We start from the raw sequence: 15,558 nt of genomic DNA on the forward strand, positions 1-15,558 counted from the left end.
CTCCTCACTCCCACATTACAAAGTGTCAAGGCCCTCTCACAAAATTAAAGAAAGAGGCAGAACTTAACTGTATCATTGCCTGTAAGGAAAAGAACATATCATCATATTGAGAGGTTAATGAGTGATAATTTTGTCCTTTTTGTACTAAGTGTTTTATGTATTTTTCCATTAGGTTATTATCTCCTTGTCTAATATCTGGATGATCAACTTTATGTACTTGATTTACAGGCACAAGAAGTATTTCGAAAATGCGTTTCAGTTCAAGAAGAATGGAAACAGTTTCACCATCTCTGCTACTGGGAGCTAATGTGGATTAATGTTTTCCAACAAAACTGGATGCAGGCATATTACTATTCAGATCTGCTTTGCAAAGAGAGTAAATGGTCCAAGGTAAAGTGCAATACTTTCATTAATGTCGTCTGTTTGGTAATACATGGCCAGGATGATTTTCATTTAGGACTGTTTGCTCAGTAGTATAATACCACAGTGTTTTCTCAACTTAGAGATCCACAAAAGGAGGAAATGTGCCTTAAGGACCCGCTATTTATAGGTACTGTCCTCAGCATTACATGCTTTAAAAGCCATCTACAGTTCTTTTCAGGGCCAAACGCAGTGGCTCATGCCTGTGGGAGGCTAAGGCAGGAAGATGACTTGAGGCCAGGAGTTTGATACTAGCCAGGGCAACATGGTGTGATTTTATCTCTGCAAAAAATAAAAACATTAGCCAGGCACGGTGGTACATGTCTATAGTCCCTTCTACGTGGGAGGCTGAGGCAGGAGGATAGCTTGAGTCCAAGAGTTCGAGGCTACAGTGAGCTATGATCACACCACTGCACTCCAGCCTGGTGACAGAGTGAGACCCTGTCTCAAACAACAACAAAGAGTTATTTTAAACATGAGGTTTTATCTCTGAAAATGAGTTGTACTTATAAAGTTATGAAATCTTAATCATCTTGATAATTTTGTGTAGACTTCCCAGTGCCCTAATGCCCAGGCTTTTCATGATAATGAAATTAATTCTGATCCACTTATGAGAAGTTGGGGGGCAATGATGTAATTTTTTCTTGTTCATTCTGTCCACTTTCTCACCTATGAATTCTGTAGTTGTATAATAGGAAAACGGTTTAAATTATTGATAATTGAAAAGAGTTGTTCTCATTTTGAACAGGAAATATAAGATTTCATTTCCTCTGATTTCTTTAATGCCTCTAATTTTATATCTGGAAGACTTGTAGGTCATTCCTGATTTGCAAGGTAGAAATGTCATGTACCTAGGGATGTTCTGTAATAAGCTCCTTCTTTTTCTCAAGGCAACTTATGTGTTCTTGAAAGCGGCAATTTTGACTATGCTTCCAGAGGAGGATGTAGTAGCAACTAACGAGAATGTGGTAACTTTATTCAGGTATGTGAGACACTATTTCTATAACAAAGGCCCTGAGGGTATACAGGGGCAAAATCTCATCTCTGCTAAAAATACAAAAAATTAGGTGGGCATGTGCCTGTAGTCCCAGCTACTTGGGAAGCTTAGGTGGGAGGATTGCTTGAGCCTGGAAGGTGGAGGTTGCAAGTGAGCTGAAATAACGCCATTGCACTGCAGCCTGGGCAACAGAGTGAGACTCTGTCTCCAAAAAAAAATGACCACGTGTATTAACTGTAGCATCAACATCAACATGATAAATGTCACCTTTTACTGTAAAGTTCATTTCCTTATTTTACAGAAACAACAATTAATGGAAGAGGGTATTAAGATACATTAAAATCTTTTAAGTCTCATTCTCTTTCTTCCACTGCAGATTAAGTTTTCTCCCTATCAAAACAATTTATGTGAAAGATGTGATCATTTTTATTTTCAGGAGAAAGCTTTGAGGTCTTGCTCTGTCATAGCTTCTAGGTTGTTGGGATAATAAGAGTTCTAACAATGAATGGTCTCTTCATAAAGGTGCTGTTACCTTTAAACTACAAGGGTTCCTGTCTGAGACATGCTTCTGACCCCTTTTCTGACCCCCACCTCACATTTCCACTGCCTTTTCCACTGATGGTAATGAACAAAAATGATGAGACACTCTAGTTTAAAATCCATAGCTCCATGTTTTGCCCGGAATTAACCTAACACAAGCTTGACTCATATTGGAGGCATATTATTTCATGTTATTTTTTCTTTCAGTGATGTAATTGTGTATTTCCTTGAATTCTTTCTCAGCAACTTGTTTGACGCATTCATAAAATTACGCATAAGAAAGCGCTCCCAGGAACATGTAGTCTCCCCATCCTACTGTCATTTTTACATGCTTATGAATTTCATAATTGGAATTGTGTAGAATTTTAAAAGGAAGTTTGTAAACATGGTACATATCCTAAGCTGATTATTTCCCAAACAACCTGTGCTTGGGAAACATTTTCTTAAATTATACGTTAATTGATGGCTATCTTTTGAGCCATATTATTTTATAGATCTGTGTAATACTTGCAAATAGGAATAGGCGATATACCAGTGTACCCTCTTCTCTCTCCCTGAGTATCCACAACATAAGTAAATACTTTGGACTCTTTCCTGCTTACTCATAGAAATCGCCAGTTGTATACCTAGATTTCCTGGACTGTGTTTGATAGATTTAAGACATTAGCTAAGTTGACTGGAAAGAAATATGTGTCAATCAGTGGTTCTCAATCTTCAGTGTGCCTCAGAATCACCTGGAGGGCTTATCAAAATCTAGATTGTTTGGCCCCAGCCCTGGAGTTGCTGATTCAGTAGGTCTAGAGTAGGGCCTGAAAATTGGCATTTCAAATAGGTTGCCAGGTGATGCTGCTGCTGCTGCTGCTGCTGGTGGTCTGTGAAGTTCACTGTGAAATCCACAGGTACAAATAATGTATGTGTTGCCATGACCTTTCTCTGGGGCTGGGCTGGGGCTCTTCACAGACAGGTGGACAGCTTGAAGCAGAGAATTGCCGGGAAATCTCTCCCTACTGAGAAGTTTGCTGTGAGGAAGGCTCGGCGTTACTCTGCCTCCTTACCTGCACCTGTGAAGCTCATCTTACCTGCCCTGGTATCTGCTTTTATTTTATTTACTTTTCATGTACTAGAAATAAATTATCTACTCACAGCAGCAGGGAGCATATCTGAATTTGGTTATGAAGTTTAGCTCATTTAAAAACCATTGTAAGTTTTGTTGTAAGTTGAACATTTCTAAATAAATAATTAATAAATAAAAACTGTAGCTAATGGTTTTTGACTAGTTAGTATGCTCCAGGCATTACGATAAAGGCTACTAAAAACCTATCATTTAATTCTTATAACTTTTTGAGTATAGTTAACTCTTAGCCCCATTTTTTAGATGAAGAAATTTAGACAGAAGTTGATTCCATTGAAGTTGAGTTGAATTCTAATGCAAGCCACATTATGTAATTTTACCTTTTCTAATAGCCACATTAAAAAAGTAAGAGGAAATAGAAATGAGTTTCAAGAATATATTTTGTTTAACCCAGTATATGCAAAATTTTGTCATTTCAACATGTAATTAATAGAAGCTTATCCATGAGATATATACATTCTTTCATATTGAACCAAGTCTTAGAAATTTAGTGTGTCTTTTACACTTAGAGGACATCTTAGTTTGGGCTAGCTGTATTTCCAGTGCTCAAGAGCCAGAACTGGCTGCTGGCTGTTGTATTCTAGCTCCAGCTCACATTCTTAAACTTTATGCCACTTAGGCAAGGCTTCTATGAAAAACACAATTTCAACTTAAATTTTCTTAGTGAAGTCTTCTTCAAAAAATACTGAATATATCAAGTTACTGTGACTCTTCTGGTGCTTTAGTTTTTATATAGATAGTCAGCACAGGAAAGCTGTTCAGTGTAACCCATGTCTGCAGTCCTCCACTCTGGAGTTTCCTGAGTTTTTTTTTTTTTTTTTTTTTAAATTCAGAGTTTATTTCATCATTCCTCTTTGACAGTTACTTAGATTTTCCAGTTTTTACAATTAGACCCTACAATGAATATCCTCTTTTTGTACATGTGCATATAATTCTCTGTGAAGAATTTTTTTAAAATGGAATTCCTGGTTCAAGGGAATATATACATTTAATATTGTCGTAGATATTGTTAAATTCCCCTCAAAAAAAGCTCTACCAATTTAAATAAGTACTGACAGTATTTTACCATTTTAATTTGCATTTCCCTGTGGATGTGGTGGAGCATCTTTTCTTGTGTTTCTTCATTTTGATTTTTTCTTTTGTGAATTGTTCTTCATATTCTTCCCTAATTTTTCATTGGGTTGATTGTTTTCTTAGTGACTTATGGGAGCCCTTTATACATTCTGTGAGAAAGTACAATGCAGCCCCTCCCTGACGGGGGTCAGACAGGAGTTAGCCTGCGCCTAGCACCTAGGTCCAGGTGTTTCCTACCTAACACAAACTCAGAGAACTTCAGCATCAGAGAGGGCCGTTCTGTGACTGTGATGGAGCGAGACAAAAATATGACCACTCTGTAATCGTGTCTGAGCACAAATAAAAACAAGAACACTGTGTAAATCACACAAATAACCAAACATCTCCCTCTCCCAGCTCACGTGAGAGCCTTCTGTTGCTTAACCAATTGGAGCCTTAGCTCCATGCCTGATTCATTTTTATTAAGTGATTTGCACTGGGAACGTTTTTCTGTCTCACAGAACTCTACTGAAAATTTTCTAGACTATCATCTTTCTTTGCCTTAGTACTTAGATACCAGTGTGTACGTAACTGTATCCTGCTTTGACTGTTAAGAACCACAGGGAAGGTTAACTCTCTGCACTTCTTTCTCCAGGTCTGTGGATGTAGAATGTGTAGGAAATTGGCTTGAAATGTTAGTACTGGGATTTTTTTTTTTTTTTTTTGTATCTAGGAATTTTACCAAAAGCCTGTTTTTCATAAAGTCTCAGATATGAGCTTGCTTCCTTCTGATAAAAAGATTTTATCAATAAAAGGAATTTTTAAAAGATCATCATCAATTTAAAAAATATTCTGTTATTGAATTGAACTCTCACTCTATTAGCAGCAAGCAGTAAATTGTTACATGTAAAATTGAAGGTAGAGTGTCATGATCTTAGTTTTCGGTGCCATAAGGTAAAGATACCTTTGCTGCCATTCTACTTGAGTGTGTCATCCTCATTTCCACTACTTCCTGCTAAGAGGCTTTTCAAGCTGTATTTTTATCATATCTTAAAATTTATTTCCAAGAAGATACTAATTACCCTGCTTACTTCATACCCTTCAAAATATGAACTGCACTATCAGGAACATTAGAAAAATATTTTCAAGCAAAAGCACATTTGCTTTTGATCCAAAAAAATTCTCATCTGGTAGCCCATTAAATATAATCTGTAATGAGAAGTCATTAGTTTACATTTTAGGAGCTGTCATTCAGCCACATGGCTTTTAAATGAGTACGTTTTCTGCATATTGGATTGCATTACTGGACCGTCACATGTTTCTAGTGGTATAAAAGATCCTAAGCCCAGTAAAATATTCCAGTGTTTATATCCAGTGATTTTCTTGGAAACATTTTATGTAAACAACTGGCAGACATTTAAAAATATTTTTCTTTACTTAAAAGTAACAACAAAAGTTTACATTAAACAGAATTATTCATAGTATCGGTTTAAAATATTTCTTTCTGTATCTGTACTCTATTACCTTCCAAAAGAATTAAATGCTTGTAAATATTTAATAAATATTTGTTATATGAGTGAGTTTAAATTTTTGGTAAAAATATATATACTGAATTGCTTCACAGTATAAAAGGCAAAAGCAAAGGAAAATGATCTGTAAATATTATCTTGAGGTTCCTAGAAACCAAGGCAAAACACATGAACATTGTTTGGGGATCATAAAGGACATCGAATAACCTCATATAACTGCAAATGGTTTTCATTTTTCCTCATTAGGAAATGATGTATGTCTGGAATGGTTTTTCGATAGTGAGCAAAAGAAAAGACGTTTCTGAAAATCTGTTGGTAACTGTTGAAAAAGCTGAGGCAGCTTTACAAAGTCAAAGTAAGTATACACAGTAAGCACCGAGGAGCCTTTGTCTCTGCTCCATGACTGCTCTCCTGTCTTTTCCCTGTGCACGTCTGCCTACATTAACTTGTGTACATCACAAGGACAAAGAGCTTGAGCTGCAGGGGTCTGAGTGATTGCAGTCAAGATGCAGGGAGGAATGATACACACTGCAACTGCATGAACCTTGGAAACAGCTTGCTAAGGGAAAAAGGCCAGGCCAGCCATAAAAGACCACATATTATATGATTCCCTTTACACGATACTCAGAATAGGGAAATCTATAAGGACAGACAGCAGATGAGTGGTTGCCTAGGGATGGAGTATGGAAGTTAGGAGTTATGATAGCTTTTCGGGGAAGGAGGTGATGACAGTGTTCTACAGTTGACTGTGGTGATGGCTGTACAACTCTGTGAATATGCTAAAAACCATTGAATGGTATACTCTCAGTGGGTGAATTGTATGCTATGTGAACTATATCTTAAAACTGTGACAAAAAAGATGAAGGGAGGAAGCCCACCACTGGAATTTTAGAGCAGCACAAGGAAACGTGCATTTCCCTCTGGGTTGAGTTTGCTGCGACTCTTTCTATGCCTCCTTATTGCTGTCTAACCATTAGCGTGTTTCTGCAGACACAGGGAATAGTTTTCAAGGTGAAATGTTATCACAATTTATTCTACCCATTACATTTGGTTGTGCTAGAGGCCACATTTCAGCTTACTGGAAGCAGCTGATGTGGTAAAAGGAGAATCAGAATCAGGTAGTCTGGGCTTATAGTCCCAGCTCTTCAGCCATCAGACTCTGGGTAACACCTCTGTTTTCTTGTGAAGTGGGAGCAGTGTTGGACCAGATGGTATCCAAAGTTGTTTCCTTGCCCTGACATTTTTTGATTCTGTATTTTTAAGAGGCGTAAACCATGCCATAAGTGATAGCCTTTGTTGTATTTCTTTTCAATGCCAAGTCACTTAGGTATTACCCCAAGAGAAATGGTCTTCTGTAATATTCTAACCACGTAAGTAAAATGAAAACTTCTGTGATGATAAACATAGTAAAGGGCATAGAAATTCAGGAATGATGGGGAAAAATTTTAACAGTTAAGTCATTTTTCTTAACTGGAAAAAGATGGGCACTCCAGGAGCCCAGCCTACTGTCTATTTGAGCAAGCTCTTCACCACCCCCAGCTCCCCGTTTGTTGGGGGCAAAATTCGAGGGGAAATATATTTTATCAGACTATGCTAGTAAAATGCAGTGGAAATTTAGAAAACCAAGTCACTCTCCTCCGCCCATTCCTTTTTCTCTTAATGACATGCTGAGATGATAGGCTTTAGAGATATTTAAGCAGGGCAGAGGGGAGCTGAGACAGACAGACAGACAGACATGCCATACTTACCCACAGTTTTGGCTTTGTGTGTCCTCTCTCTGGGTGAAATAATTTTTATTTTCTGAAGATCACCTTTGCCAGATATTTCATGTGAAACTTATGATGACCTCTTCTAGGATTTGTTTTATGCAAGAAGATTATCTCCTGCTCTCCTTCCTACCTTGAACTGTTAGGACAGTTTAGTAATTAAGCTTTTATCCTTCAGAGCAGGGAAGAAAAAGGCCGTAATTGGAAAATGGAGAGAAGTTGGAAAATGGGGACAAGTTGTAAACCTGAGGTTACATCATCTTCCACCCCATCCCCCACCCCCATTATTGGAAACTGGATGTGTATTGGCTTCTCCTGGCTTTGCAAGTTTGTCTAAAGTAAAAGATGGTAGAGGATACAACTGATCTTCTACTCTGCAATACTCTGGTCATAGTTATTAAATGCTGGCCATTGATACAAAAGATAGAACTTTGAAGACAGAACAGAATTTGGTGACATCCCTGGAGTCAGCATTTGGTATTAATTCCAATAGTGTTTCATTTGAAATCTAACTAAATTCAACATGTAACCAGAAGTTCCACTTTGACTAATTTGCCTAATGAAATTATATAGCAAACATTATGAGAGTTATGTAAAAGGGAAAGTGATACTGACTTTATGACTTTTTACTTTGTAAATCTATTTTCAGATTTTTCTCTTGGGGGCATTTCAGCTAGCTTCTAAAAATTTCAGCATAGATACTTTTTGTAGTTTGGGCTTCAAACTTCCCTATTTCTCAGCCTATCCACCGTAAAAGTTCAGCAGATCTTTTGTCATAAAATTGTACTCTAGTAGCTTTATCACGTAATTTTCTTTGAATGTTAAATGGAAACATATTACATGTGTGTTGTGTGTTGAAATGTTCATCTATGAACACATTCATAAGGTTTAAAATCATGACAAAGCATTTATACTTCAAGGGAAAATAATCATCTGCTAGATAATGGTCTATAGTCGGAGGAAATAATGATTTTGCCATCTAAGGTTTTTGGAGGAATATAGTATTTTTGAACCCACTTGCCATATGCCTAACTCAAGTTCGTCATAGAAGTTACATGTGGCTTTACTGGTATTTTAACTTCCCATGGTGTTATGTCTGTTCCTCAACAAAATCATCATTCACAGAGCACCAGAATGTTGTCATAACACAGGCTGTCGATACAATGCTGCAGGAAACTCAGTAGAATGCACAAAAATGATACTACAAGCTAGCATCCAATATGGACCCCTTGGTTTTGGTTCTAGGTCCTAAAAGATATTACTTCTTGAATGTCTCTTTTAACATCCATGATTAAAAGCAATGGATAGAATTTTATTTTGGTAGAAAAATGATTCTAAATAAATAATGGAAAAGGTAATGTGTTATTGATACCTGTGGTTTTCTGGGTGAATGACCTATCAGAGCTTGAAAGAGGTGAATATTCAGTTTTCAGCACCTGGAAGTAACCCCTTTCTGGTTGGTTAAGTAGCATCGTTAATTTCCATAGAGAAGTGGTTTACCATCTAAACTGCCAGCATGTGTTAATGATGATTTCTGAGGTTTGTGCTGAAAGCAGGAGGATTTCAATAGGAGGGACTCCCAGGGCCTCGTGTGTTCCCTTTACTGCTGTCCTCTCTACTGTCACAGCCTGAAATGTGTAAATTGTCATTCTGTCTTGGAATAACGTTGTACTTGCCTGTAACTTGCAAAAAAATTTCAAAAGTGTAAATGTGGAATGGCTACCTTTGTCAGATAGATGTCACACATAATATGGTTCCTTCTGTTTAACACACATTTGCCTTGGGCTGTAGAAGGCAGAGAGCATTTTCAAAAGGGAAAAAGTGGTGAAAAAATCCTTGACATTTTCCTCAAGCAGTTGGAAGTTTGTGGAGATTTTAGGTGCCTTTCATGTACTTCAGAACCGTTTTGTTTAATCTTATGGCATAGTTTCCCCCAAAAAGAACACAACCTGGGAGAATTGATAAGTTGTAAACATAATGATCTGGATAGGGTATTCTACTTCCTGAATTTTTAATGGGGATAAGGCCATCTGCTTCTCCATATGGAAGTGTTATCCTCTCCTGTATTGAAGCCAACACAGAAGCCAAACAACAGGAGGAGGCAGCCTTCTTGTTCATGGCTTTACCTTTTATGGAATTAATAAAGCTCTTTATTTAGAGCTCAGATTTCCGGTTGTTGTATCGAAGGTCACAAAGCTCAGGGTGTGACCACCTGAAGAATATTTTAAAGTGAATAGAGTGAACTCTTTAATAAAATGATGTTCTTATATAGTAAATTCAGCATTGTAGGAATGTATGTGTATATCAGATGGGGTCTTGCTCTTTCACCCAGGCTGCAGTGCGGTGGTACCATCATAGCTCACTGCAGCCTCCAACTGCTGGGCTCAAATGATTTTCCTGCCTCTATCTCTGAGTAACTGGGACTACAGGCACGTGCCATCATGCCCAGTAATTAAAAAAATTTTTTTTTGTGGAGACGGGGTCTCGTTGTATTGCCCAGGCTGGTCCTGAACTCCTGGGCTCAAGTGAGCCTCCCACCTTGATCTCCCAAAGCATTGGGATTACAGATGTGAGCCACTGTGCCCAGCTCTTTTCATTTAAAATAATTTCATTGTATTTTATTTAGTGAGGCATAACAAATGCTAAAAAAATTTTCCTTATTTGTAAATGATCCCTCTGAAACTTTGTTCTTTCTCTTAATTAAGATTTTAAGCCTGGGTGCGGTGGCTCATGCCTGTAATCCCAGCACTTTGGGAGGCCGAGGTGGGCGGATCACAAGGTCAGGAGATCGAGATCATCCTGGCTAACACGGTGAAACCCCATCTCTACTAAAAATACAAAAAATTAGCCGGGCGTGGTGGCGGGCGCCTGTAGTCCCAGCTACTCAGGAGGCTGAGGCAGGAGAATGGCGTGAACCCGGGAGGCGGAGCTTGCAGTGAGCCGAGATCGCGCCACTGCACTCCAGCCTGGGCGACAGAGCGAGAGTCTGTCTCAAAAAAAAAAAAAAAGATCTAAAAAGTATTTTTCTTTGTATGTTTTTTGTTTTAAGATTTTAACAGCTTCTCTGTGGATGATGAGTGCTTAGTGAAGTTACTTAAAGGATGTTGCCTCAAGAACTTACAGCGGCCCTTGCAAGCTGAACTATGTTACAATCATGTTGTGGAAAGGTAAGACCAAACAATAAAACCAACCGGGGCGTGGTGGCTCACGCTTGTAATCCCAGGACTTTGGGAGGCCGAGGCGGGCGGATCACGAGGTCAGGAGATCGAGACCACGGTGAAACTCCCTCTCTACTAAAAATACAAAAGAAAAATTAGCCGGGCGTGGTGACAGGCACCTGTAGTCCAGCTACTCGGAGAGGCTGAGGCAGGAGAATGGCGTGAACCCGGGAGGCGGAGCTTGCAGTGAGTCGAGATTGCATCACTGCACTCCAGCCTGGGCGACAGAGCGAGACTCCGTCTCAAAAAATAAAAATAAAAATAAAAAAAATAAAACCAACCCAAGTGCAAATTGTGGTTTCTGGGGAGTTTTTGTGAGAAAGTGATGCAAAATGCTTTTATCTCTTACTGCTAAACTCTTACTTGGTGTTACCAGAAAGAAAATCCAGTAGTGTGTTGTTGTTGTGGTTCCTCGTGAACAAAATTATGGTCTAGGTGGAACATGACTTTATGTATTTCTACTTGGTGTTTAAAGATGACTTACAAAAACTGTATTTATAGCTCAACTAACAGGTGTCTAGCCAAACTCTGGCAGCATCATACTGAACCTCTGTTACTCATTAATTTTTTTTATTTTTTACGTATTTCTTTAGTTTTTCTTTTCTTTTCTTTTTTTTTTTAAAGAGATTGGGGACTTCCTTGTTGCCCAGACTGGAGTGCAAGTAGTACAATCATGGCTCACTGAAGCCTGGAACTCCTGGGCTTAAGAGATACTCCCAGCTTAGCCTCCTGAGTAGCTGGGACTACAAGTGTGCACTACTATGCCTGGCTTCTGATAACTAATTTAATTCACGCATTTGTTTGTCCATTCATTTATTCCACGGATATTTGAGCACCCACTATGTGCCAGAGACTGTGCTGGATTCTAGGGATTCAGAGCTGAGTAAACAGACTTGCCATCACCGTGATAATAATTTGGCAGGAAAGAGAGGCATGTGATGAGCACCCTGTCTCTCTTTTGGCAAAGGGCAGTTCTTCTGTATATAACTGAGTTTTGTTCTGGTTTTATTCCCCCTCAGTAGCATTGATGATGATGTCCTGCTCCATTACTAACCATAGAGTTGAATCAGGGTTCTGATGCCTGGCCCTTTTCTCTGTATCACAAATGCAGTATTTACAGGGGCCAGATACGTAACCTTACTTAATCAGGCCGGCTGAGTGGTGGCAGGAAGAGGATTGGTAGGCTCTGTAGGTCAGGGTGTTTTCTCTGAAGGGTGTAGCCACACTCCTCAGCTCTATTTGATTATTGCTCTGCACAGTGTGGGCCCAATAGCAATAATCCCTACCATTTTTCATGAAAAGCCTGGAATCTGGATTTTATGTAAAATCACCTGATTTTAAAATATTGGCTCAAATTTTTTGAAAATATTCTGCAAGCCAAAACAATCACAGCCATAGACTGCTGGTGGACATCCTGTGTGCTGTGTCATGTGCCCTTCCATCCATGGCCACCTGATCCCCTTCTTCCTGACAGTATTGATGGAGGACTGGTGCCCCTATAAGAATAAAGAGAAAATATCTACTTCCCAAATGTACCATCTTTAGTAATATTCTGTAATTAGTAAACATGTTAAAGAAATATGTATTGAATTCTATTTTATTAGTGTTTCTATAAGGATTAAAAGGATGACCTATTGTGCTGTTTTTTTGCGTGTGAATCTCATAATGAATTGTTTGCTCGTGTGCTTTATAATTGTGGATTGTGAACTTACCTTCCTTGGAGTTTTATCTTGAGATTCCTATGAGGCTATATTGAAGAAGAGTTGCTCTACAGTGATTTTGCATTTTATTTCTGTCAGGTACCCTAAAGGTTTTTTCTGCCCAGGGCCTCTTTCATGTTAATTTCATTGCTTACTTCTTGGATCATTTAGACAATGTAAATTTGAATTGCACATTCAGTGTGGGCAGGCCTATTGGTTATTAATTTCCTAAGGAATTCTTTTTTCTTCTCATTGAAAGTGCTGGCCAAGGAGTCTTCCTCCTTTGCCAGTGAGTGGGTTTGTTCTAATCTGTCTTTCTCTTAAGGAGTAGTCCTGTAAGGATCCCAGCTTTAAATAGAGGTCTCAGTTTCAGCTCCCTGCTTTCTGTGGGCCCAAGGCCTCATCTCCTGCATGGATATTAGGATACAAAGCCCTTGACTCAGATGGAGGCAGACCACAGGGCTCATTCAGCATCATCCCACATATGTAGAGTCTCACTTTTTCAATTCTAGCTGTTTTTGGCACTTGAGAGTTTTTTCTTATGTTCTGGTGAGCTAAGCTATGCATTTGAAATGGTGTTAGTTATATTTTTTTCCAGTGCTTTTACATGTTTTATAACCAGAGAGTTCTCATAATAGTGCTGAAAACAGACGTGTTGACCATTTCTTTATTGGCCTTTTAAAGCATTATAAGACTTTAAAATACAAAAGGAGTTGAACCTTAGTTTAAAAATAATACAACTTTCTTATTTCTAAAGGGAGTCATTTCTGAACACATTTGTGTTCAGACAGATGATCTTGCCATTTCTAGGGTTAATCTTTAAAGATCTGTATGCGCTGATTTACCTAAGAGACAGCGATCAACCATCAGTGCTGGGTTTACATTAAGGAATAAAAGATTAGTATATGAAAAGAACATTATTTATTGCCATAGTTTAATGAGTTCCATAACTATACAATGGCCGCCTTTCTGTGATAATAGACTTAGTGCTACACATGTTTTCTGAAGAATGGGAATAATATATATTTAGAAAAATGTGTTTCTTGTTCTGTTAAGATTTACTTGCTTTTCCTCTGCTTTTTCAGTGAAAAGCTACTGAAGTATGACCACTACCTAGTGCCGTTCACTCTGTTTGAATTGGCATCTTTGTATAAAAGCCAGGGGGAAATTGACAAGGCCATAAAGTTCCTTGAAACTGCAAGGTAAGTGTTGAAGGCAGCTGTTCCTTGATTGTTATGGAGTCAGAAATGTCAATACTGCTCTAACAACAGCAGTAACATTATATACTTAAAAATTAACAATGTCAAATTAGTAATAATGCTACTTTTGCTAACTTCTGGTTGATTTATGCTCATGGCTTTTGCTGTAATTGTGCTGTTTCCAACCCTCTTACTGCCTCACCCTGTGACTATTTACAGATATGATTATGGGCATCTATTTGAAAGATTTCTAACTTATTTTATTCTATATCAGGGGTTGGCCAGCTTTTTGTGTAAATGGCTAGGTAGTAAATATTTTTAGCTTTATAGCGTAAAGTCTCCATTGCAACTACTCCATTATATCAAAAGAAGTCCTAGAAGGTAATATGTAAATAGATGGGTATGTTTAGATTTGGGTCCTAGTTTGCCAACCTTCAGTGTATTCAACCATACCTATTATTTCCTTGAACAGCCATTGATCTTGTGAAGCTTGCAGATCTTACCCAGACTCTCTGTTTTTTCTGTTTATTGTGGCAGTTTCAAAGTATTTTTATCATTCTGGTAGACAATAGCTTTTAGACCTGTGGTCATGGTTCACTTAGGTAAGGCAAAAACCCTGTGGCCTGTTTGCCTTGAACACTTCCTGCAGTAGAGAAAGAATGCTAGACTAGCTCTAGGTCATAAAGAGTGATTTGTCCATTTATTCAAATTCAGCAATTATTCACTGAGCACCTATTATGTGTCAGACACTAGTAAAGGCTTTAGAGAGACAACTATAAACTAAGCAGGCAATGTTTCTGCTCTGTTAGCCAGAGGGAGATATTAAATAGACAAGAAAAATATCAGTGGTATATGTTTGCTGAGATTTATAATATGATACATGGTGCCTGGGTGTTACTTCAGGATAGATTGATTCTGAAATATTTCCTTGAGGAAATGATATTGTAGCTGAGATTTGCATAATTAAAGCCAATCTTGAGATCAGTCATCAGAAATCAACCAACTAGGTAGGGAGCATTCCTGACAGAAGTCACAGTTAGTGAACATCTGCGTTGAGGAGGTTGAGTCACTGGGTCAATGATGATGCTTTTTGCTATGCTGGGGAATACTTAGAAGAGTATATTTGGGGAGAGAACGAAACATACTTCTGTTCAGACCATGATTCTTTAAGATGGCTATTAGGTACTCATATTAGGTAGATGGCAAGTTGGTGTTCATACTTAGCATGAAGTTCAGTGGTAAGGTCAGGGCTGAATGTAGAGATTGCAGTCAACAGCACAGAGATAGTGATATTTAAAGCAGTGGCGTGTGATGAAGTCATTTTGTGAATGTTATATAGCTAGAGAAAGAGGTCTAGCACAATGTCTGGGATGTGCCATCTTCTTAGACATTAAATGATAAGATTAAGAAGATTAAGAGAGTTAGGAAGACATCTAGGAAAGCCAACCAAATAGTGTTTCAAAAAGAAGAGCATGGTCAGTTATGAGGGCAGCAACTAAGAGGTCAAACAAGGTAAGACCAGAAAAGTGGCTGCTGAATTTGGCAGCATGAGTATCATTGGTGACCTTGACAAATGAGGTGACAAACAAAATGGAGTCAGCTACTTTAGGCAATTCTTTTAGGATGTTTGCTGTGAATAGAACATCGTAATGGGACAAAACTTTACGGGCATGGTAGAGCCGAGAAGGGCTTCCTTAAAATATTTATATATAGGTGATATGAGAGCAAGTTGCTTTTAAAGTTAATTTGTTGGGAGTATGACCAATATTTCATGTGTTAGATATAGATATCTTCAAATCCAGCTATTGGAATATTATGGATTATAAATACTGCTGTTCCAGATATTCATTATTTGCATATACAATGTATAATAAGGAAACTTTATAATGATAAAAATAAAAGACTAGTAACTCACTGCTAAAAAGCAACGAAAAGCCTTCACTAACTCAAGGCAATACTGATGATTCAAACATAAAGATACTTCCCAGTAATTCCAAGACTATT

The 15,558-nt window shown here is 38.2% G+C and overlaps 1 protein-coding gene across 4 annotated transcripts in view; it reads left to right on the forward strand.

Annotated features, from left to right (window-relative positions):
* The window catches only part of TTC39B (tetratricopeptide repeat domain 39B), a 133,382-nt gene that overhangs the window by 115,175 nt on the left and 2,649 nt on the right, over window positions 1–15,558 (forward strand). For all 4 annotated transcript variants that reach the window (XM_055294206.2, XM_063609165.1, XM_055294207.2 and 1 more), the window contains 6 exons: window positions 229–390; window positions 1,311–1,402; window positions 2,918–3,044; window positions 5,918–6,026; window positions 10,487–10,604; window positions 13,441–13,557. In XM_055294206.2, coding sequence (XP_055150181.1) covers window positions 229–390; window positions 1,311–1,402; window positions 2,918–3,044; window positions 5,918–6,026; window positions 10,487–10,604; window positions 13,441–13,557 — 725 coding nt within the window. The remainder of the gene's footprint in view (window positions 1–228; window positions 391–1,310; window positions 1,403–2,917; window positions 3,045–5,917; window positions 6,027–10,486; window positions 10,605–13,440; window positions 13,558–15,558) is intronic.

Source organism: Symphalangus syndactylus, chromosome 9 (assembly GCF_028878055.3).
Source record: "Symphalangus syndactylus isolate Jambi chromosome 9, NHGRI_mSymSyn1-v2.1_pri, whole genome shotgun sequence".
Classification (NCBI taxonomy): domain Eukaryota; kingdom Metazoa; phylum Chordata; class Mammalia; order Primates; family Hylobatidae; genus Symphalangus; species Symphalangus syndactylus.